Source organism: Elgaria multicarinata, chromosome 12 (genome assembly GCF_023053635.1).
Source record: "Elgaria multicarinata webbii isolate HBS135686 ecotype San Diego chromosome 12, rElgMul1.1.pri, whole genome shotgun sequence".
NCBI classification, from domain to species: Eukaryota; Metazoa; Chordata; class Lepidosauria; order Squamata; family Anguidae; genus Elgaria; species Elgaria multicarinata.
The window spans coordinates 13,662,291-13,687,921 of NC_086182.1; the positions used below are offsets into that span (position 1 = coordinate 13,662,291).

The following is a 25,631-nucleotide window of genomic DNA, read 5'->3' on the forward strand; positions in this document are numbered from 1 at the left end:
CCAAAGGAATATGCTGTAGCCAGCCCCAGACAATAGGCTGGCAGTCTGGCAACCCTACAATCCTGTCTGTAGGTTGGTACGACATGAATCAGTTTCCACAGGGGAAGATGTATTATTACGTTGCAGCAAAACCAACGAAGTATCCTGTGGCACCTTAAAGACTAACAAACTTATTATGGCATAAGTGTTTGTGGAGGTGTTCTCCACTCCACAAAAGCTTATGCCATAGTAATAGATTTGCTCATCTTTAAGGTGCCACAGGATTCTTTGTTACTTTGACCACACGAGTGATTGTGGTCACTGAATGTTGCTACACACAGTATTTTTAAATTATTATTATTATTGAATGTTTCTACATAGTCATTTATTATTATTATTGTTGTCACATACAGTATTATTATTAATAATAATTTAAATTGTCACACATAGAAAACTAGGTTGTCAAGGAAAAGGCTAGCCCTAGAGTCTTTTCCCTTGAGATGCTAGTTTTCTACATACATTATTATTGTTCATTAGTGCAGTCTCATCATGTAGTCTGAAATAATACAGCCCACGCACCGCAGCGAGAACTAGGCCCCAGGGGAACAGAGCCTGAGTCTCCGTCTAGATTTGCCCCCTCTTGTACCTCAGGCAAACAAGACAGCAGAGAAGGGCATAAGTAAGAGAAGAGCCATGGCAGATGTTGCCAGCTCCAGAGTCTTGAGGGCAAGGCCTCCTCTGCGTGCAGCCTCCCTTGGTGGGTCCTTCTCATTGCCACTGTCACCAGCTGCAATGGTTGCTCATCCTTTTCCTCAACACAGAACCAGTGTGGTGTAGTGGCTAAAGTATTGGACTGGGAGTCGGGAGATCCGGGTTCGAGTCTCCACTTGTCCATGGAAACCCACTGGGTGACTTCAGTTAACATCAGTAACTCCACCTTCCCATCGCTGTGTTGCTGTTAATGCAAGCTGAGGGGTTAAAGTTGGCCAGTGAATGGAGCCAATAGGTGTGTGGAGATGGGCCTCTCCTGCCCATTTGTGTAAAGTCATGCGCCTGCTTACTATGTCCCTTAGGCAGCCAAGTGTACAGTGTCACTGAGAAAGACCTAACATGTACTACTACTAATATAATATATTTATTTCTTACCGGCCTCTCCCTTTGGATCAAGGTGGGGAACAACATTAGTACAATAATACAGTATAAATCAGATACATAAAGTTAATTGAAAGAGCATATAAAACCAATACAACATCAAAATAACAACACATCTTAAAAAATGTTGGTTTAACATTCATCTGGGTAGGCCTGCCGGAAAAGGCTAGTCTTTAAAGCTGTCTTAAATTCAGAGAGAGAGAGAAAGAGAGAGAGAGAGAGAGAGTGTTAAGTTGACGAATCTCCTCTGGCAGGCCGTTCCACAGTCTGGGGGCAGAAGAAAAGGTCCTCGATGGCTCAATTCAAAACTAATTACTGACCAAGGCCAATTACCCTCCAGTTTTGGAATTAGGATAAAGGAGTTTGAGGTAAGAGTAGGTAACTTTGACCAGGTTTGAGCTCTGGAACCTCTCACTTTGGGAGTGTGTTCAAGGTTGTCTTTGGGTAGTGAGCCTTTAGTTAGACGCAAGCCTTTGCCTTGATCTCTTCATTCAAGACCCCGCTCGTTGGCCTGTCATTAAGCTCAGTTAGGTTGGCAGGCATTACACACGGGGCCTTTTGGATGGTGGCCCCTAGTTTTTGGATCTCCCTCCCAAGGTTTTTGGGAGTGCTGGTGGTTGGATGTTGTCATTGTTTGGTTTAGGCTGGGCATGTTTTAATTGTAGTTATTGCTCTCTGGCTTTCGATATTTCATAGAATCATAGAATCATAGAATCATAGAATAGCAGAGTTGGAAGGGGCCTACAAGGCCATCGAGTCCAACCCCCTGCTCAATGTGTGTAGTTTATTGTGTGTAGTTTACACACAATAGTTTCATTGTGTGTAGTTTATTTGTTTATTAGTTATATTTCTAAACCGCCCAATAGCCGAAACTTTACTTTGCATTTTATGTTGCATTTTACCGGAAACAGGATTTTATGTGTTCTGTGTTTGTCCGATATCTAGAGAAGACGCTGTCCTGTAAGGTACCCCAAAAGTCCTGTAAATAAATATTATTTTTTAAAATGTGCTGCAGTTTGAGTTTTGAAAGGTTTTAATAAGCTAACACCTTAGTAATACTCATGTTGGAAAGGTATAGTTCTTCCCTTCCTGATTCTAAAGGGATGTTTATTTCCCTTATATAAGGACCCATGGCTGCCTTACCCCATCACCATCACCACCGTCTTTTTATTTGTGTCTCCTTATTTATGATTACATTTATATCCCATCTTACTTTCTCTTGCAAGGAACCCAAGATGGCTCCCCATTTTATCCTCACAACAACCCTGTGAGGTAGGTGAGCCACTTTGTATGCCTGTTTCCCCCCAAAATTGTGCCAGAAGTGTCTCACGACATAAGGAATGAATAACAATAAATACAATTTACAAGGTATCCAACAGCAATCAGTATAACAATATCCAAATATGCAATAGAAACCATTACAAATAACCCCAATGTTGGCAGATAAGTAGGTAGTAGAACTATCAGTATATAAATATCCAATAAAATGTAATAAATAAATAAATAAATAAATAAATAAAAATAAAACAGTATAGATAAACTAAACAAATCCAACAACTGAGCACTAAACAAGAGAGAATGAAGCACGGTACAAAAGTATTAACAAAAATGAATAGCCCATCATTGCACAATTGGTTCTCCACAATTGGACTACAAGTGGATGTTACACTTCTCCCTTCTGGCAGCCTTCTGTCGTGTCTAACCCTACTGCCCCTGTTTTGGGAGAAGGTGTTTCAGGTAATCAATCAGAATCAGATTCAGAAATAGAGGAGGTGGCACCAGACACTAGCCAGCCTGTACCAGTGGGGGAGGAAGCTCTCACGGGCAATGCTCCAGTTGGAAGTCAGCCCTCTCCAGAGCTGATCTCCTCAAGGCCAAATTCTACACACTCAGTGGGAAGTGAGCTTTCTTCCAGGGGTGAGTGTCCCGACAAGCTAGCCGATGCTAGGGCCCGCCGGAAGCTAAAACATCCAGAGCGGAAGGAAGGCTTGAGAAAGTCGGTCCGACTAGGATTGCACCAGAACCTGTCTCCGCACCAGGCTCTCTGAAGTTATGGGCGTTTGGGAAGGGGCTTCCTATTCTTTCTTGAATGTACAATTGTCCGTTTGAACAGTTTGCATAGTTTTGCCTAGAGGGTCGTTTCCAAGAGATTAGGCTCCCTTCAGGTAGAAGAGATGTTTGTTGCTTAATAAAAGCTTTGTGGATTATTTAGCAAGCCTCGTCATTTGCCTCCCATTGAAAGCAGGAGTGTTCTGAGAAACACAACACCTTCCTCTCTCCCCTTCTCACCTGCATCTCTTCCCATAGTTCCTTCCCTGGGCAGGACTACAGCTTAAGTGTGTAGAGGGAGGGGGGAGCATTGTAATCTTCCCTGTTGCCATGATCCTCCCATAGCGTCTAGATGGCCGCGCGACGTCCCGGAAGGAAACAGGGACGTTGCGGCTGCCTTTTTTTAAAAAAAGAGGAGCCGTGTGCGCACGGTGAAAAACAAAGGTAACCCCCCTCCCCCCGTGCTCACCCCCCGCCATTCCTTGGATGGTGAAATTGCTGCCCCCGCCCCCCATGGGCATGGAGCCATGCCCGTTTCAGGCCCCAGAAGCGCGTGGCACACCAGCCACAGTCCTTGGGATAGTTCCGGGACTGTGACAAAAATCAAGATAACTGGGCCACCAATTGGCCTGGGAAAATGCAGGGGTCATCCCCTGCCTGCCCCAGGGATCCCCTGTGTATCATTTGGACACACAGGGACAATCCAGGGCGGACCCCGGAAGAAAGGGCTGGTGGAGACATGCCCTAGAAATTGCTAGTGTCAGCTCTTCTCGCTTTGGATTCTCTATACCAGCTTTCCTCAAACTGGTGCCCTCCAAATGTTTCGGATTTCAACATCCAACATTCCTCTCCGTTGGCCATGCAGGCTGGAGATATGGGAGTTGAAGTCCAAAGAAGCTAAAGAACAGGATGGGAAAGCGTGGTTTATTTGGATTGCAGTGACTTAGGCCACAGCTAGACCTAAGGTTTATCCTGGGATCATCCAGGGTTCGCCCCTGCCTGAGCACTGGATCCCCTGTGTGTCACCTAGATGAACAGGTTTGACCCCTGGACGATCCAGGGATAAACCTTAGGTCTAGCTATGGCCTTAGTCTCTACATTGTCAGGTAGATTGCAGGGATTGAACCTCTTCTGGGCTTGCAAAGCTGTGTTTTTCCATCTCATCTATGACCACTCCCCTTCCCTCTCTTTGTTTCATGCCTGGCTATTCTCATCTCATAACAGCCTTCTGTGTATTTGAAAATGGTTGCAGCATATATTTACACTCACTCCCGCCACATTTATTTTTCTAAAAAATGTATTTGAAACAATTCTATATCAACACATATGCAATAGGTTCCAAGGCAGCAAACAGCAAATATATCAGTAAAATAGGCAGGGCAACCATAAAATTAACAATAAAATGAGGCAGCAACTAAAGACATATTATTGTTTCCTAGGCCTAATCTACACCAAGCAGGATATTCCACTACAAAAGTGGTGTGAAACTGCTTTATAGTGGTATTGAAGTGCACTGACAACTGTTGGGGCCCATTTACACAAACCATATACCGCTTTCATACCGCTATATCCTGCTTGGTGTGGCTCCTGCCTTTTATATACCGCTTTCATATTGCTTTCATCGTGCAATATCCTGCTCGGTGTAGATTAGGCCCTATAGAGTTGGGCAGATTTCAGGCTTGGGGATGTACTTTTTCTTTTTTTTTAACAAACTGGAACAAGGAACAAAGTAGTGGCTGCGTTGGTACTGGAGCTAGGTGTAAAATGAAGCTTGTTGGTAAAGTCAGATACTTCCTGCACCCCACGAGGATGACCTGTGTGTGGCTACAGATCTACATGTCAGATCCAGAGAGCTTCGGCTATTGGGCGGTATAAAAATGTAATAAATAAATAAATAAAATAAATAAATCCTATATCCGAGTTAGAATCAGGAATTCTAACACAAAACTCTAAAACTGACCAGCTGAATTACATAATGGGTTGTTTTGAACTGTGGGTTGTTAGTTGTATTGTATTTTAGTGGGTTGTCTGAATGCAGCACATTTTCTTAGGGGTGGTTATCGTATTGTTTGAACACAGCAAGGGGGGCGGGGCTTGTTAACTATGTAGTGTGACTTGTTAACCACCTGGAGCAACCCAACAACAAACCATGGCTTCTTAAGGTGGCTTGTTCAAGAAAATAACCCACAGTGCATGGTTAATAAGCCACCCTGGTGCTGTTCAGGCAACACACTAACCCACGGCTCAACAAACAACTCATGGTTCAAAACAACCCACAGTCAATCACAGTGTGGGTTAGGGTGTTGTGTGAACAGCCCCAAAGACTTGCTCAAAGGCAACCAGCTTATGCTCCTGTTTTGCAGATGAGGAACACTGAGGTTGAGAAGTTAAGATCTCTCTCTATATATATCTGATTCGCCATGATCAAACTGTTGGGGAGTTGGAACCCATTGGTGATCTACAGCAAATCATCTACAGATCTACAGTAGATCTTGATCAACCTGTCCCTAATGAATGGCAGGAGTGGGCTGACTTCAAGGTTGTGGGATCTACTTGGTATTTTTGTGGGTTTTTTTTACTGGAATCCTGAGAGCCACCAATCAGAGTCTGGTGTAAAATACATACACCCAGAATGGAAAAATCCTGAGCCCAGACATTTGTTTGGGGTAGCAGAACTGAACAGAACTTATAGTCTTTCCATGTAAAAAAATCCTCACATGGCTAAGTCCAAGCTTTCTTCATTCAGCACTATAATATAGGGTGGTGGTGGTGTGTGTGTTTTGTTGAACAATTGAGAATCAGGGATCTTTGCCAATCTGCTGCATATTGTCCAGAAGTTGACCAGTTCCAGATCTACCTTCTGCACATCCCTGGTGTACAATATGGAAAAGAAATATGTCTTCTTTAGAACTGATGTTCCAAGGTGGAGTTTGCTAGCTGTGTTGCTGTTGCAATGCCAACATTTTGGTTTTTCCCACTATACCATTTTCATCTGAGTGAAATGCAATGACTTAGGTTTTCTACCTTTTCCCCCTCTCCAGCTTAACTACGGCTGGATTTGTTTTAATTGGAATATACAGTAGCTGCATTAGAAGGGCGAACGTACCTATTCAATTGAACCCTTTCTAGAATTGAGCTGAAAGGGCTTGTTTGTATCGTAAATCCCATGGCAACAGACTTTGGGTTAGTTTCCTTGACTGCCGTTGATTTGAAAAAAGCCAAGTGATGACTTGAACCTCTGTGGGTGTCTTTAGGAAGTGAAGCTCACAGCAAAATTGAAAATGAAACGTTACAGGAAACCGTTGATTTGCCTCCTCTAAAATAGTGTGTGCCGCTTTGTAGTAGCTGAATCTTTATTTTAACTGGCTTTGGGTGTAGCTTAATTAAACAGGTGAGCAAGCCCTGTAAATGTAACCTCTTTTCTTTATTATTATTACTAGAGCGTACGTTTTTACTGCTTCCTTTACTGAGGGTTAGATTGATGAAAGGCGTCTGCGGTTCTGAAGAGCTATTTTATCTTTCCAGTTGAAAGTACAGTAGTTGACTTGTTTATATGGAACGCCCTCTGAATAATTCAAATCTAGATTCCCCCGCCTCTGTTTTTTTTAATCTGGCACTGCACACTGTCATCCAATAATTGTTTGATGTCTCTTTATTTCAGAGTGATCGCCTTTTGATCAAGGGTGGTAAAATAGTTAACGATGACCAATCTTTCTATGCAGACATTTACATGGAAGATGGGTTGATAAAGTAAGTACCCGGCAATTGTGTGTGTGTGTGTGTGTGTGTGTTTGCAGTGGGGTTGTACATCGGAAATGTAAAATCCTATAAAATAAACTGCGGTGGGCAACTTAGCCGCATGGTAAAGTTTAGGGCAGGGATAGTGGGGAACATGTGGCTTTCCAGATGTTGGACTGCATCCCCAGCCAAGGATTAAAGGGAGTTACAATCCAACAACATTTTCCCCATCCATGGTTCAGGGAAAAATGGGTAACTAGTGTTAAGTATTAATGTTAAGTGAAGGAAGATTTTTTTTAATTAAAAAAAAAAACTGTTCTAAGGCTACAATCCTGTGCATGCTTACATGGGAGTAAGTCCCATTAAATCCAGTGGGATCTGCTGCAGAGTAAACATGCATGAGATTATGCTCTCTACATGTAAATGCTGATGGCTGCGTGATTGGGTTGTCAAGAAAGACTTGGGTGACACAAACTCCTCTCTCTCTCCCCTCTGCTTTGCGAATAATGTTTGCAATTGTCCCAGCACCTCAGGGGTGCTGAATCTCCTTTCAGCCCAAATTCCAGTTTGGAGAAGCTCGGGCAGGGAGGAATGCAAAAGGGGTAGAGCCAAAATGCCAAAAATACTAGCATATTTTCCCTCGTGTGGCGCAGAGCGGTAAAGCAGCAGTTTCTGCAGCTGAAACTCTCCCCACGGGTCGACTCAGCCTTCCATCCTCCCGAGGTCGGTAAAATGAGTACCCAGTGAGCTGGGGGAAAGGTAGTAATGGCCGGGGAAAGCAACGGCAAACCACCCCGTTATAAGGCCTGCCAAGAAAACATCAGCGAAAGCTGGCGTCCCTCCAAGAGTCAGTAATGACTCAGTGCTTGCACGAGAGGTTCCTTTCCTTTTCCTTTCCCTTAAGGCTCTTACTACTAGTAACTCAACTCAGTCTTTGGAGAATGTGCCCTTCAAAAGCTGCTCTGAAATGGAATTCGGCCCTCGGGGTAAACATTGATCTGCACCCCTGTTGTAATCCATCCTAACCCAAGTGATCAACAGGCAGCTCAGCTTGCCACCCAACTTGGCATGCAGGGAACTCAGTTACTTTTACCTCATCTTCACCTCTGCACTGATAATACAGTGGCAAGAGCTCTGGGAAAGCCAAGGCAGTAAACTCCAGTTCAAATCAGTGCCTCCATCATGGTCCGATGTATCCCTTAGGAATTTCAGCCATGAAAATTTCCAGGCTAAAAACTGGACATGGGTCCATTCTCATAGGAACATATGAAACTGCCTTAAACCAGGAACTCCATCTGGCCCAATATTCTACTCTGACTGCCAGCTGGTCTCCAGGGTCTTGGATCGAGACCATATCTAGTTTGCTGTTGTAAAGAGGTATGTTCTCTTTCCCACTAGTGTCTTCTGTACACTATGCTCAACATGTAAGGTCCTCTTCTGCATGCCTACTCCGAGGGAAGCTCGGAGGATGGCAACAAGGGAGAGGGCCTTCTCATTGGTGGCCCCCCAATTATGGAATGATCTCCCTGACAAAGCCTGCCTGGCGCCAACATTGTTATCTTTTCGGTGCCAGGTCAAGACTTTTCTCTTCTCCCAGGCGTTTAGCAGCATACATTGAGTTTTTAATTGATCTCGGATCTTTCTTTAGGTTTGGCTGAGAACTGAAAGTTGTTTTTAAATGTATGTGGTCTGTATGCTGTCTGTTTTTAGTTTTTATGGTTTAAAATTTTGTGTATTGATTTTTAATGTTTACTGTTTTAATCTTATGTAAACTGCCCAGACAGCTTTGGCTATGGGGCGGTATAGAAATGTAAAATAATAATATAATATAATTCTGTGTTCCCCCACTGTTAAATGTGTGTGTTTGTCTGTTCTATTTTTTTTTAATGCTCTCCAACATTTCTTGCAAACTTGGTCGCATTATCTATCCCAGTTACAGATCCCTAGCTTAATTTCTGAGTGAAAAGAAATAGTTTGCATGTTTTCTTAAAAAACACCCCGCAATACTTTTATTGAACTCCCCCCCCCCACCAACCTAGGGGACTAATGGGATCGCATGTACTTTCTGACATAATAATAACTTTTTATTCCAATCTTCCTTGGAATATGAATTAGTTTGGGGAGGAGGAAGAATGGAGGATGGTTAATACATGGATCATTGACTATCTTGGCTACGTGTTCAACACATCTGTTCTTTAACTCAACATTCAAAATTGGAGGAGTCAGCAACAGAGACATAATGTGTTATACTGTGCCATATGCTTAATTTAAAAACAACAACAAGGCTCTTAAGATACGAGTGATTTCTTTACAACAGAAATGTGGTAGCATCCATATGTGCAGATTTAATGCGCATCTCAGACAAATGTTTTCATAGAATGCACAAAATCTAAGCTGTGGTTTGGAAACTTTTCTAGAATGCAAGCTGAAAATCAGGGGTGGGGAGTTTTTTTCAGCTGCCTTCTCTCATGGCTGACTTTCAGGGGTTTGCATGTTAGTGGTAGGCGGGGCCAATGACCAACGTAGGTGGGGCCAAAAGCTGCACCCATCACTCATGCGCACGTATCTACTGTGTGTAACCCTGCCAACTGGCCAACCCAAGTCCAGGATTCGAGTCCCTGTTCACGCACCAACATTTATGTAACCCTGCTAACTGGCTAACATGCGGCAGGGCCTTGCTAATTTTTACTAAATTTACTGTTTTACCCTGTACAGCACCATGTACATTGATGGTGCTATATAAATAAATAAATAAATAATAATAATAATAATAAATATTTTACCCGGTGAGGCTCTAAAATCATAAAGTTGCTTCGAGGGTGGCTAAAATCAGGCAGATCAAATATTGAAAGGGATATTTGATCGCAGAGTTGTAAAATAAATAAAATAACTTGCAATGTGAATTAAGCAGCAGTACAATTTCAGTTTCTTCAGTACCCCTCTAAGAGAGCATACGGTACACAAACAAGAAAGGGTGTAGGTGGAATCCATCAGAGAAACAAAGTGCCCCCCACCCTCCAATACTTTAGAAATCCTCAGCTCAATATAAATCCTCTTCTGAGATGCTGAAGAGGACACCTCTTGCTGCAGCTTGAGCTTTTAAAATCAGACACAAATCTCAGTCCGTAAATCCCAGGCCTCAGGCCTTCTTTCATATGTGGAGTTTATTTTCGCCTGGTGCTTGAGCTGACTGAGGTATTCGTTAAGTTTTACGGCAGGGGTGGGCAACTTACGGCCCTCCAGAAATTTTGGGCTTCAGTGGCGTATCTTTCACAGTTGACCATACTGGCAAAGGCTGATGAGAGTTGTAGACCAACAACATCTGCTTTACGGTGCAACAGGGCTCTTTGTCATTTCAAGGGAAGGGTATGCACTGAATGTCGGCTTCTTCAGTAATACCCAATTCTGCTGCAATTTCCATAGGTCACAGCCAAGCAAACAATACATGAACCCAATCTTTTGGGTTCATGAGGCCATAGTTGCCTGTTGGGTGGTGGAAACAATAGCCAGCAAAGCAGAGATGTAAAAGAATTGTGTTTTTTTTTAACACTACTTTTAATGCATCCCCTGGGGATGGCGTTGATGTCTCAAAGCGGCTTAGGTTTATGCAACCACTTGGCGGTTGCGTTCTGGGAAAGTTCTAGAAATGTAGAATGGGGTGTGTGTCTCATGGATGTTTAGAGGCACTCTTGGGCATGTGTTTGACACTGACCAGGCAGTTATGACATCTGCCTGAGATTCTGCCTAAAACATCTTTTCTCAGACAAATAGGAGAGAACTTGATTGTGCCGGGCGGAGTGAAGACCATCGAGGCTCATGGCCGGATGGTGATCCCTGGAGGGATCGATGTCCACACTCGCTTCCAGATGCCTGACCAGGGGATGACCTCTACCGATGACTTCTTCCAAGGAACGAAAGCCGCGCTGGCTGGAGGCACCACAATGATCAGTAAGTTCTCGCTATTCGCGTCTAAATGTAATTGACTGAAAATCAATATTTGCAATGTGGAGGAAGAGGAGAGCGTGCTCTTCTTAGGTCAAATGAGGAAAAGGCATCCTGGTTGAAACAACTACCACTCATCAATAAGGGGTATGGCGGATGGAAATAGTGCATTGACCCAACGTTGCCTTTGTAGATGAAAATGAGCAGAACATGTCATTGTTACCGTTCCAAAACTCTGCCCACATTCTTGTGGTGGAGTCATGTCTGGGCTGTGCCATTTGTGACTGCATTTGGAGGCTCATGTGATGGAATGTTCCTCCATATCAATCAATCAATCAATCAATACATTAAGAACTTAAGAGGAGCCATGCTGGATCAGACCACAGGTCCTTCTAGTTCAGCATTCTGTTCACACAGGACTCACGGGAAATCCACAAGCAGCACACGAGTGCAATAGCACCCTTCCACCCATGTTCCCCAGCAGCTGGTGTACATAGGCTTACTGCCTCTGTTACTGGAGTTAGCACATAGCCATCAGGATTAGTAGCCATTGATAGCTTTATTCTCCATGAATTTGTCCCAGATTACCCACACATAGAATGCTAGCAGTGAAAAAGGTTAAGCTAGAACTTCCTCCTTGACCTTCTAGTTTTCCACATGCAGGGATCCCCCCCCCCCCCATGGAGGATCATTCAGTCATGTGAGCCCCACATGCAGCCTGAGGCGGTCCACTCCAGATGGTTTGCCACTTGGGTCAGAGAACTACATCTCTTCGTTTTGGGAGGGGACCGGAAGATGGAATCACTTGGTTGTTCTCCTATCTTTTGAAAAGTGGGACGTTAAGTGGATTTCATTGGAGCACTTTAAATCGCACTGTGCTTAATGAGGGGGGTATTTCTGCAGATCTCTGAATGGATTGTTCTTCAGAGACTGTGAAGGGATTTGGGTAGGTAAAGGCATGGGATGAGGAAGCCACATACTGTGTCTGTGTGGAGATTTAATTTAATGTATTTATTAAAATATTTATATCCGTCCCTATATCACTAGGATCTCAGGGTGGCATACAGATAAAATTATACAAGATGGGCAAGATTAAGGAGCCTTGGGACTACAACTCTTATCATCCCCCAGCCAGCTGTAAAATTAATCCCTTAAAATAGCTGAAATTCCATCCCCCCTTTCATTGCTGATCAATGCAGTATTGAAATGCACAGGGACGGGAATTTCACTTTTGCCCTAGTCTGAGTTGAGCCTATGCGGGACTCCCCTCCCCTTACTTCGTCCCAAATTATACAACGTCCCTCCATTGCCTCTTTTCATTCCTTTACCTCAGAGTTGATTATCTGATTAACATGTTACTTTTGATAGGCTTCTGGGCGCTTGTGCCCTTTCCAATGTGTGAAATCGTAATCTCAGGAGCTGGATTTCTGTAGTACAAAAAAGGCTCCTGGAGCACAGAGGCGAGATCCAGAAATGAACGCCCTGCATTGCACGGGAGGTGGCTTTTTTTTAAAAAAATGTCTTCCAGGTATGCAGCTATACAAATGAGTCTGCATCTGCAAAATCTAAGGAAATGCTGGCCTTCGGGTACCTGCCGAAACACTGCAGGATGTCTGTTCCTGTAGCATTTGGAACTAATTAAGCGAACTCAGTGAGCATATGCAGATTGGCATAATTGCCTCCCCCAACCTCATTTTATACTTCCTTCCAATACATAGAATATGCCAGTGCAAAACCCTTTTAAACCAAATGGGAGCTGCATATGTGAATGGCAAAGGCTTGTGCTCCAAATTAAAAGAAGTGAGGAGGAGGGGGTGGTCACACTGCCACTTCCATTATGACCCTACCCGATATTGTAGGTCTTCTGATGAGGCTCTGTTCTGGATGCCCCTGCCAGATAGAACAAAGTGGATGACTACCAAAGAAGAGAGCCTTTTTGGTGGTGGTCCCTCACCTTTGAAACTACCTCTGCAGATAGATCTGTAAGGCACCTTAGCGGCTGATTATAGGCATCAGCTGAGGATGTATTTTTTTTTAGCAAGGCCTTTGATTTATGGCTCCTGTTTTTATTCTAAGCTTGTTTAGCTTTTAATGGTTAATTTGATTCTGTTCCTGTTTTGCGGGTAATCTTCTTGGGTGTTATGTGCATACCCTTGAGTTTTTAGTAGAAAAGCAACAAATACATCGTTTGAATAAATAAAACAAAACTGGATTTCCCCCCCTCTGGCACCAAAATATCTTGAGCCAATATAAAACATGTATTATTTAACTTGACTTAGATTTATCTCTGGGAGTGGGGGGACGTGTGTTATGTAAGCTTTTTTTAAAAAAAATAACCTGTGGGATGAAAACACTTGGATAATTGCAAGTTTAGAGAAACAAAGGAGTAGAGGGCTTTTTGCTTTTGTTTTTTGCCAAAAAGAAGTCTGGTAAACATTTGGATGATGGAAGAAGCAACAACCCACTCTGCAAACGACACACTAAGCCTTATGGATTGTTCCGGGAAATGAAACTGGGGGTTGGTGTGTTGTGTGAAACTATACCCAATCCCTTTACTGAAAAATAGATATCGGTCTAGAAAAAATAAGACTCTAGCGTTGAGAAGAGAAGACTGAGGGGAGGCATGATAGCACTTTTCAACTATTTGAAAGTATGTTACACAGGCTGGACATCAGGAAAAACGTCCTGACTGTTAGAGCAGTACGACAAGGGAACCAGTTACCTAGGGAGGTCATGGGCTTTCCCACACTACATGCCTTCACGAGGCAGCTGGACAGCTTTAGGGTGGATTCCTGCATTGAGCAGGGGGGTTATTTATTTTATTTTTTATTTTATTTTATTTATTACATTTTTATACTGCCCAATAGCCGAAGCTCTCCGGGCGGTTCACAAAAATTAAAACCATAATAAAACAACCAACAGGTTAAAAGCACAAATGCAAAATGCAGTATAAAAAGCACAACCAGGATAAAAACCACAATCACGCAGCAAAATTGATATAAAATTAAAATACAGAGTTAAAACAGTAAAATTTAAATATAAGTTAAAATTAAGTGTTAAAATACTGAGAGAATAAAAAGGTCTTCAGCTGGCGATGAAAGCAGTACAGTGTAGGCGCCAGGCGGACCTCTCTGGGGAGCTCATTCCACAACTGGGGTGCCACAGCAGAGAAAGCTCTGGACTCGATGTTGGACCCGATGGCCTTATATTTATTTATTTTATTTTTATTTTATTTATTTATTACATTTTTATACCGCCCAATAGCCGAAGCTCTCTGGGCGGTTCACAAAAATTAAAACCATCATAAAACAACCAACAAGTTAAAAATACAAATACAAAATACAATATAAAAAGCACAACCAGGATAAAACCACGCAGCAAAATTGATATAAGGTTAAAATACAGAGTTAAAACACTATAATTTAAATTTAAGTTAAAATTAAGTGTTAAAATACTGAGTAAATAAAAAGGTCTTCAGCTGGCGACGAAAGGAGTACAGAGTAGGCGCCAGGCGGACCTCTCTGGGGAGCTCATTCCACAACCGGGGTGCCACAGCGGAGAAAGCCCTCCTCCTAGTAGCCACCTGCCTCACTTCCTTTGGCAGGGGCTCACGGAGAAGGGCCACTATAGATGATCTTAAGGTCCGGGTAGGTACATATGGGAGGAGGCGTTCCTTCAAATAACCTGGCCCCAAACCGTTTAGGGCTTTAAATGTCAATACCAGCACTTTGAATCGGGCCCGGACCTGGACTGGCAGCCAATGAAGTTGTAAAAGGACTGGCGTAATGTGATCTCGCCAGCCAGTCCCTGTTAGTAAACGTGCTGCCCTGTTTTGTACCAGCTGAAGCTTCCGGACCGTTTTCAAAGGCAGCCCCACGTATAACGCATTGCAGTAATCCAAACGAGAGGTTATCAGAGCATGGATAACTGTAGCTAGGCTATCACTGTCCAGATAAGGGCGCAGTTGGTATATCAGCCTAAGCTGATAAAAGGTGCTCTTTGCCACTGAGTTCACCTGTGCCTCAAGTGACAGTTCTGGATCGAAGAGCACCCCCAAACTACGGACCCGATCCTTTAGGGAGAGTGCAACCCCGTCCAGGACAGAGCAAACATCACCTCGCTGGACAGATGAACCACCCGCTAACAGTACCTCCGTCTTGTCTGGATTGGGTCTCAGTTTGTTAGCCCTCATCCAGTCCATTACCGTGCCCAGGCACTGGTTCAGAACAGTCACTGCCTCACCTGGGTTTGATGAAAAGGAAAGGTAGAGCTGGGTGTCATTCCAACTCGTCTATTCTATGATTCTATGTTTGAAGAGTTGAAATTGACAGAGAATTGGTCATGAGGAAACAATTATAATGAGGGGGTGGGAAATTATCTATTAAATTTGTGGTTTCTAGAAATTTTTTCATACCAACCTATTAAGCTGCCTTTTCTGACTGAAGTTGTTGGACCGTTTCACCCAGCATCACAGAAGTGGAGAACCTCAAGCAAAGGGGGTGGGGAGTCCACCCTGAATTTGATTCCAGTCTATTGTCTGTGGACCACTCCCCTTTCTCCCTTCCACTGATCATTGATATCCTGGCTTTTGTGCAGTTTTATTCCCGCTCTAAAAGCTTGGAATGCCTTTAGAAAGGCTTAGTTCCTGGCACTAAGAAATTGTAAGTTAAATCTGCTTGGTGGTGGGTTTTTTTTTTTTTTTTGTACTTTTGACCCTGCCCCTTTTGCCTCTGGCCATACCCACTAGTGGGATGTGTCTTCTGGGCGCTTCTTCGAAATGGAATTCAGCCTTTGGGGCTGAGAGACATGCCCCCCACCCTGCGGTATCCTGTACTTTGACAGACAGCGGCTCCACGAGGTTTCGGATAGCCTGATCATCCGAGATCCTGTCAATTACAAATGCCAGGAATTGAATTCTGGGACCTTTTGCTTGCAAAGGCCGTGCACAAGGTCCCAGAATTTGCTTTACGACTGAGCTATGGCCCTTTCCCTTCCTCCACCTATGAGCAGACTCCAGTTCGTTCCGTCTGGTTTCAAAATAAGAATAGATTGCACAGTTTGATGTCCGTCATGGTTGTGTCAATGAAATGCAAATTGTTGCACTCATGGAGATAAGTCAGCAAATTAGTGGAGACATTCCAGCTTATGATGAAAGTTCAGTTGTTGAACATAACATCCGATGAAGCTGATGGTATTCCAGAGATGCTTTTGCCATGATATTTCCCTATAAGGCAGGGGTTGGGAACCTATGGCCTCCAGGTTTTGTTGGATTTCATATCCCATCAGCCCCAGCCAGTATGGCAGTGGACAGTGGGAGTTGTAGTCCAGCATTATTTGAAGTTCCCCAGCCACGAGACTCTTTGTTGATGTTCCCGATATGCTTTTTGTGCAGTGTCTTACTGATGGTTATATATACACCTGTGCACTGGAGGGGAAAAAACCACACTACGCAAGAAGATAGTTGATACAATCAATTGTACTGTTGTGCCAAGATTATTTCTTTCTTTTTTTTTTTTGCCAGTGTTTTATCACTGCACACATCTACAATATATGTGTGGTGCTACTGATCCGTTCAAAATTTGGAAATTAAAAAAATGGAATAAGGGAGGATTATTAAATTTGGTTACATGTGTATTTATTAGAAGTATGTATAAATCATGTTTCTGCTCACCAGGGTTTTCAATTACATTTTTTTTTTAAAAAAAGAATAATACAGGAAAATCACATTAAAATAAAGGGGAAGAGAACATTATTTAAAACAAGCGTAGTAATGCTCACATCTATTGAAGGCCACACAGAGCACTTAGGAAACAGAAACCGAGTAGTTTGGGAATTCTGAACTTCAAGAAGGAGAACTTGAGAAGCAATAGCGTTGTCTGAATCCTGGATAACTCCTGAAGTGTATCCCTGCCAAAATAGAAGATGAGCATCTGATTAAATTCAGAGCAGTATTTAAGCATTAGCTTGGTCGCCATAGGCGATTAGGAATGGCATGGAGGCGAGTGAGTGGGCTGGTGAAGGAAGGGTGCCACACTGTCTTTGATTTGCGTCTAGTATAGAAACTGTGTGGGCTTCTACAGGAAGGAAATCCCATCTCCACACCCATGGTAGAAATGCAGCTCTCCATCCACCCTCTGCCATCCCCCAGCAAACTAATAAAAATTGTTTGGTAGGCTAATAATTTTTACAGCCTTATGTGCAAGGTTGCTTTGCTGAAGGATAGATTCCCCCAGTCTGCTCCCTTCCTCCCTTTGCTGAAATCTAGCCTCTTAGGTACATCAGACTCTGATAATGCAGCTAGAATGAAGCAAACTATTGTCTCTAGGTTTATTTCTCTAGCTTCCTCCCTCAAATATTTCAGCCGTTGTTGTTCCAGCTAGTGTAATTTTATGTCTTGCTTTAAGTCTGGGATTTATCTGGGTCCCTTTTTTGGATGAAAGCATTCATGCATCAGTCCTGTAGTGCAACTCGCCAATTAGCACAGAAGGAAACAGCTGCTTAAGCTTCCACATTGCATCAAGGTTTCTTTTTTTCCTTTTTTTTGCATCTGGTCATGTTGATAGGATTTATTAGATCTTCCTTCTTTCTCGAAAAAGAGTGTGGGCTGCTTTCATGGGAGGTGCGGAGTGTCTTTTCCGAAAGGGGGGAGGATAGAAACAAAAGATTATTGTGTCATATCAGGCCAGATAAGACGCCACATCTTATTTCCAGGGCTTTGGCTTGAAGTCTTGAGCTAATTTTGTTGCAGAAATGCGGCAGCAGATGCAGAATCTTACGGATCTGATTGATGGGCCGTTGCTAAAACCAGCGACAGCCGCTGTATGGACTATAAAAGGCGCTGGAAAATAAGGTCTCCCCGGCCTTGGGAAATCTGGTACCACTGAAGTCTGTTCAGAAATAACAAAGAGATGTGAGACTTCAAAGTTCAGCTCTCTTTGAGGGAGCTAGCAGCTCTGCAGGTAGCTTGGGAGATTAAAATGCGTGAAACAACGCAGCATCAGCAAGCTGGGACAGGAAAAGTCTTTGATTCTATCACTGATGCTGCTGATTCTGCCGCTCTCTGTTCCCCATCACTCCTCCAGCCTGGCAAGCTGTCTGTTTCCCTGCCATTGCTAACACATTGGATATTTATCTATTCAAATGTGGTTTGGCATATGTTGTATGCACGTTTTAAGAACCACTTTGCATACAGGGTCTGACTGTCTGATTGACACAAGAGCTGTCCAATCGGCACTGTGTAAAAACACACACACACCGTTTTCTGGCCGAACCCGGACAAATTGGCTGGTTCTAAGAATGAAACCCAGAATGGATTCACAGCCCCCATTGAAATTGGAGCCACCAGCCTCCACTGTGCGCTGAAGCCTCCCCCCCCCCCCCCCCGGGCAAACATTTCCTGACTAAAGTTCTAGCCAGTGTGTTGTTGATGTTTCTGCTTTTATTGTGTTTTGTTTTGAGGTTTTAATTTTGTTGTGCACTGCTCTGGTATCTCTTGATATGTAGTGATTTTATAAATTCTGTAATAAGTACATCTCAAGATCTAAGGCAGGGAGCAGAACATGAAAAAGAGCCGTGCTGGATCAGACCAAGAGTCCATCTAGTCCAGCACTCTGTCCCCACAGTGGTCAAACAGCTGCCTGCAGGAAACCCACAAGTAGGCAATGAGTACAATAACACCCTCCCAGTTCTGTTCCCCAGCAACTGGTGTATAGGGACAGGTGCTGCCTCTGATACTGAAGGTGTATCAGGACTAGCAGCCATTGATAGCCTTCTCCTGCAATGAATTTCTGTAATCCCCTATTCAAGCCGTTCAGATCGATGGACACACCACTTGCATCTTCTGGTAGCGAATGTGGCAGTTTGACCATGCGCTGCAAGAAAGACTTTTTATTTGTCCAAGGAGAGTGGTGGGACGTTAAGAAACGTCACACCAGAATGGTACAGGGGGAAAAAAGCACATTTATAAAATCAAATGTAGGTTTGCGGTGGGATTTCAGAAGCAAGTGTGTTTAAGAACATAAGTGCAATGTTGGACCAGACAGGGTCCATCTAGTCCAGCACTCTGTTCACACAGTGGCCAACTGGCCGTCGGACAGGGACCAACAAGCAGGACATGTTGCAATAGCACCCTCCCACCTATGTTCCCCAGCAACTGGTGCACACAGGCTTACTGCCTCGAATACTGGAGGTAGCACATATCCATCAGGGCTAGTAGCCATTGATAGCCTTCTCCGCCAGGAATTTATCCAACCCCCTTTTAAAGCTATCCAAATTGGTGGCCATCACTGCAACTTGCGGTCATGAATTCCATAATTTAACTATGCGTTCTGTGAAGAAGTCCGTCCTTTTATTTGTCCTGCATCTCCCTGCCTGCGGCTCCTGGAAGGCCAAACCCTATTCAGCCCTCATTCCTGCCTTGTAATCATTAACAGAGGGCAAAAACGATGGAATGAAATTTGCCTTGTGGATGGCGACGGAATGCTTTGCTTTGCTGAGAACTGACAAGCGTTGAAACGACAATGTTCCCGGCAGCCTCTTTTCCCAGCAGTCGCATCTGGATAGCTGACCTAGATATTTCTTTCCAACTCCCCCAGCCTCCAAATCTGACAAGAAGGATTTGGCGTCGTTTCAGGAGAATCAACCCCTGTTAAGTGCTTTGTGCAATAATGCATTAATCTACAAATTCAAAATAAAAATAGCCCACATTATGGAAGCTTCTTTCATACTAGAGCAGCCTTCCCCAACCTGTTACTCTCCAGATGTTTTGGAGTACAACTCCCAGATGCCTGCATTGAACAGGGGGTTGGACTTGATGGCCTTATAGGCCCCTTCCAATTCTACTATTCTATTCTAGGTGTACTAGAGGGTAAACATTTTTTAAAAAATGTAATACTTATCCTGCCTTTCCTCCAAGGAGCCCAAGGTAGTATACGTGATCTTCCTCCCCATTTTATCCTCACAACAATCCTGTGAGGTAGGCTAGAGTGAGAGTCAGTGGCTGTGTTCGGACAATCACGAAGGGGGAAGAAGCTATCGTGACTTCCTTGCTCCCATACGTGCTGCATGCATGACTGACATTTATATGATCACCCATGATGCCATGTGGGTTGACGTGTCGTCTGAACTGGGCACGCAGCGCAGCGGGGCTAGCATCATACTCACCCTAAAACACATGATGTGCAGTAGTGGTTGTAGGGTGGGTGTGAAGGCATCCCCGTTGCGCCGTGTGCCCAGTTTGGACGACAGGCCAACCCATGCGGCACTGTGGTGGATTATGCAAATGGGGGTCGAACATGCAGGGGTGAGGCGGAGTGGGGCAGAAGCCACGATTTCTTTCCCTATCGCAATCGTCTGAACCCAGTCAGTGACTGGCTCAAAGTCACCCAGTGAGCTTCATGGCCAAGCAGCGACTAGAACCCTAGTCTCTTGTGAACCAGACCAACATCAAACCCATTACACCACACCAATTATGATTGTCTTGCTGCAGTGTTATATCCATCATACAGATGATCCAGGAGAACCTGGGTCCTTGCGCGATGTAGCATTGCATGCCTGCTCGTTACTCCTCCAAAATTACACCAAAGCTGTTGGTGAAAGCAGCAGTGAACTGCAATGAAACTGAGTAAAATGATGTGGCACATTTTTAGGAGATCCTTTGAAGACCATTTCAGGGCACTGGCATTATCCAACTGTGTCACTCTGTTAAGGCAAATGACGTTGCGCTGGTGAAAACTAGGTTCCAAACTGCACCAGAGGAGAATCCAACTAAAGTTATGGTTGTACAAGTGTGGTTGTGCATTATACTTGCACACGCCACATATGCAACTCATGGTGCAAGCTGTTGTGCAACGGCTAGCACAACGGCCCTGCTTCGGAAAGATGCGGTGGGGCTGCACTAGTGCGATTTGAGTTTGTAGAATACACGATTGGATACTGGAAATATCCTGCCTACGGAAATTCTGCTTACCAAGTGGTGACTTGCTAATACCAGGACAGCCCTTTTCAGTGTTGTCCTTTCCCCAGCTAGCTTAAACATCAGAAGAAAAGGACTGTCCTTATCCTGGGGTGGGCGGATGGAAGAGTATAATGGACAAGGAAGATCAAGGACAATACAGCTCCCTGACAGTGCTGAGCTCCAGAACCTGTTTTAATCATAGGACTTGGCTTCAAAAAATGTGCAACTACATGCCATAAGTTGTAGTGATGGCCACCAATTTGGATGGCTTTAAAAGAGGGTTGGAGAAATTCCTGGAGGAGAAGGCTATGAATGGCTACTAGTCCTGATGGCTAAGTGCAACCTCCAGTATCAGAGGTAGGGTGACCATATGAAAAGGAGGACAGGGCTCCTGTATCTTTAACAGTTGTATTGAAAAGGAAATTTCATCAGGTGTCATTTGTATATATGGGGAACCTGGAGAAATTTCCTCTTCATCACAACAGTTAAAGCTGCAGGTGCCCTGCCCTCTTTTAAATCTGGTCACTTTAGTATAGCTCCTGCAGCTTTAACTGTTGTGATGAAGAGGAAATTTCTCCAGGTTCCCCATATATACAAATGACACCTGCTGAAATTCCCTTTTCTATGCAACTGTTAAAGATACAGGAGCCCTGTCCTCCTTTTCATATGGTCACCCTAATCAGAGGCAGTAAGCCCATGCACATCATTTGCTGAGGAACATGGGCAGGAGAGTGCTGTTGCACTGTTGCAACCCTTCTACTTGTTTTTCTGTCACCAAAAAAAAAAAAAAGACCTGGAAAATCTGGTTTTTTCAGCTGTAGCAAAACATTGGACTCAATGGACTTATAGGCCCCTTCAAACTCTGCTATGGCCTTATAGGTCCCTTCCAACTCTACTATTCTATGATTCTATGCCGCCATTTCCTGCTGTGTGCAGGAGAAGCTTTGAATGGGCCACGTGGTCATTGTTTACTTCCCTTTTCTTCCATGTGTAAATAAAGAGGAAGTATTGTGAGACAGAAGCGGGGAGGAAGCGACAATAGGGAAATGTGTTTTCCCCCTCCTATCTGATGAGACTCTAACTGGAGAACCTGAGACCTCCTGCATTTAAAGCATCTGCTCTACTGCTAAGTTGCAGGCCTTCCTTAGAAGCAGCACAAAGATTACGTGTATTCAGGAACAAAATGGCAGCGCTAGGAAGAGCTGCACAGACCTTCTAATAGAGCTTCTGGAAATAAAAAGTAGAGCTCTCCCTGGGATAATATTGAAGCTTGAAGGAAAATGTAAGGGAACAACGCCTTGCAAAACAACAACAACACAGAATAAAACCCATTGTTGCCTAGGAACATTGAATGGTTGTTCCCAATCTCTTTTCGGGTTGCCCCAGTAGTGGCTGGTGAGTACATCTTGCGGTTGCTAAGCGCTCGCAAACACATTTATCCCTTTCCTTCCAGAACTAGCAGAATGGCTGTTAAATTGGGCTGCAGCTGACTGGCAGCTCCTGCATTTCTGGGCACCGCAGCATGAAAGGCAATCCTTGGCTCCTTTCTCTCCTTCCAAGTGCGTTTATTACATAGTTATTTTAACTTCGTCTCCAAGTTCAGCCGCCAGCTCCCTCTCCAAAGCTCTCTTTGGTTTTCAGATTTATGTCTGTTTAAAAAGCTACACATTTTTTTATTTTTTTATGGACATCGACTGCTGAGTTGGTCAAAAAATATTGCTTAATCCCTTGCCGGTTCCTTTTTTTAAAATATGTAGCTTTTATTTTAATACTCCCCCGAGATGTAAAACTTAATTGGAAGCATGCAAAAATTATGCTGAGAATAAGAATGAATCTGTGGTTTTTCTTTGTTTTTCTACATTGTTGCTGTTTTTATTATTTTGGCAGCTGGAAGGAGTAACTAATGGTTCAGGGGGAGCCTTTTTAGACGCAACATAGAATCATAGAATAGTAGAGTTGGAAGGGGCCTATAAGGCCATCGAGTCCAACCCCCAGCTCAATGCAGGAATCCACCCTAAAGCATTCCTGACAGGCGGTTGTCCAGCTGCCTCTTGAGTGCCTCTAGTGTGGGAGAGCCCACCACCTCCCTAGGTAACTGGTTCCATTGTCGTACTGCTCTAACAGTCATCAAGGTTTAAGAGCCAATGTGGCTAGAGTGTTGGACTGGGAGTCAGGAGATCCGGGTTCTAGTCCCCACTCGGGCACAGAAGCTCACTGGGTGACTTTGGGCCACTCACACACTCTCAGCCCAACCCACCTCACAGGGTTGTCGTTGTGAGGATGAAATGGAGAGGAGGGGGATTATGTACGCCGCCTTGGGTTCCTTCAAGGAAAAAAGGCGGGATATAAATGTAATAATAAATAAATTATTCACTTTTTAAATTTTGGGAGGGAGGTGATTAGTAGTTGGTCCTGTAGCTATCACCAAAGACTTCTCTGGGACAGTAATTGCTATTCTCAGACTAGGAGCCATTGCCGGATTCTCTACCTCCCCCACACACAAACTTTTCCTGAATTTCATCCAGTTCTGTTTAAAAAGGGAGACTGATGCATTGAATCTAGTAGATAGAACAACATGTAACATCATTTTGTCTCCTTGGATTCCTTTAGAATAGAGACACAGACAAACCATTTGCCACAACTGCAATTGGTTTAACAGTTGTCACTGTGTATATATGCTGCCTCTCCCCCCCACCCCACCCATCTGAATCTAATTCTAAGCCATTTGCTAAAGTGATTTAGTTCTACAAGGATTCACAAAACGATTTAGAAGAAACACTTCTTTAGTTTAGAAAGGAGGAACGGGGAAACGGTTCCCAGGCGGTGAGCATACATATCCTTTTTTCTTTCTGTGGGTTAGGGGCAAATACAGCATCAGCAATCGTAACCATGGTTAAGAGGTTTGGAATGGGTGACTTGCTGTAATGCAAATTCCCCTCTGCCAGTCTTAGGGTACAATGTTATATACGTTGAGACAGAATTTTTTTTTCCCTACAATTCCCAGCATGCTGCAGCCACCCATGCTGGGAGTTGTAGGATTTTTTTTCCTGTCTAAACATGCATCGCATTGGACCCTTAAACACGATTAAGCATTACATTGGTGCTAGTGTTGAAAGCTCTGGTTTCAAGTTGTTGTGAGGATAAAATGGAGTGGAGGAGGGGGATTACGTATGCCGCCTTGGGTTCGTTGGAGGAAAAACGGTGGGATAGAAATGCAATAAAATAAATAATTAATAAATATATGCTGTAACAGCAATTTCAGACTCAGGTATAGGGAGGAAACCAGCCAGCTTGCTACCGCTGCTGACTTTAATTACGTTTTCGAAAACGGAAATGGTTTGCCAGGAGAAATTAATAACGGTTGAGTACCCACAGTTTCATTAGATGCTGATGCAGCTCATGCTTGTGAGTCCAGCCTCATTACTAAGGCTTAAAGCCCAGATGTGGTTAGAACATACAAATATTACTCGGTGCTTCGATTGCGTGCGGGAAAATGCCTGCAAAAAGCGTTCACCGTATCCTTTGAAAGGATTTTCATATTATACATGGGTTTTAATGTGCAGATCTATGTAATACTGGCTGGCCATTCAGTCTGACTTATTTGGTAGTTGTGTGCGTGTGAGTGTGTGTGTATACCAAAAAGCAAACTTTTAAAAAAGAAAATAGCATACAGAAAGTTTCACACAACGGTTAACACAAAAACTGTTAACCCTGCACAGTCAGCATTGTTTGCTAACTAAAATAATGAAGGAAATTTTCTGTGCACTTTTAATGATTAACCAGATCTTATGTGCACGCCTCTATGTGTAGATAGCCTCTCAACATCTTAATAGTTATGTCAGGAATAGCACAAGCTGTTTCTATACACAGCCAGGATGTTTAACTAAAGAAGAGAGATGGCACTGTGGCATAATAGCAGGAAACTAGAACATTATTTCTCCCCTTCCCAGTTTATAATCTGTCCGTATCGATTTTGCCATGTCATGCGTGGAAGCTTTGTATTGACATAGGTGACGCTTTTGTCATGTAAGAGTGGGTTTTGGGGTGGGTTTTTCCTTTCTTTCTTTTGGTTCAAATCTGTAACAGCAATATGTCAAAACAAAATAGGAAAGATTTTCCCATTAAACAAATGGACAGAGTCCTGTTGAAGTCAATGAGAATCCTGTTGGTTGGTTTATTTATTTGCTGCATTTAAATACTGCCTTACTTTTCAAACTAGGGTGACCATATGAAAAGGAGGACAGGGCTCCTGTATGTTTGACAGTTGTATTGAAGAGGGAATTTCAGCAGGTGTCATTTGTATATATGGAGAACCTGATGAAATTCCCTCTTCATCACAACAGTTAAAGGTGCAGGAACTATACTAGGGTGACCAGATTTAAAAGAGGGCAGGGCACCTGCAGCTTTAACTGTTGAGATGAAGAAGAAATTTCATCAGGTTCTCCATATATACAAATGACACCTGCTGTAATTCCCTCTTCAATACAACTGTTAAAGATTCAGGAGCCCTGTCCTCCTTTTCATATGGTCACCCTATTTCAAACACTCAAGGGGCCTGTTCAGAAGACACCTTAAACTCTGTTGATTAAGGCTTTTGGTTAAACAGCAGGGTTTAAGGTGTCTTTTGTGATGTGTTTTGCTAAACCCTGCTCACTCACTAACCACAGTCGGACTGTCTGCAGCAGGGTGAGCTGCTCTAACCGTGGCTTAAAAGTGTTGTGTGCGGCTTGTGGTTAGCGCTAACCCCAGAGAACCACAGTTTCGCTAACCACAGAGGCTGAAGTGTCATCTGAACAGGCCCAAGATGGTTTACGTA

General features: G+C 43.6%; 1 protein-coding gene across 5 annotated transcripts in view; it reads left to right on the plus strand.

The window, feature by feature from the left end:
- Positions 1-25,631, plus strand: part of DPYSL2 (dihydropyrimidinase like 2) — a 92,682-nt gene that overhangs the window by 25,908 nt on the left and 41,143 nt on the right. For 4 of the 5 annotated variants that reach the window (XM_063139596.1, XM_063139597.1, XM_063139592.1 and 1 more), the window contains exons 2-3: positions 6,842-6,930; positions 10,682-10,866. In XM_063139596.1, the coding sequence (XP_062995666.1) occupies positions 6,842-6,930; positions 10,682-10,866 (274 nt within the window). Of the gene's footprint in view, positions 1-6,532; positions 6,572-6,841; positions 6,931-10,681; positions 10,867-25,631 lie in introns of those variants that run through there. The other variant, XM_063139595.1, reaches the window with a different exon arrangement.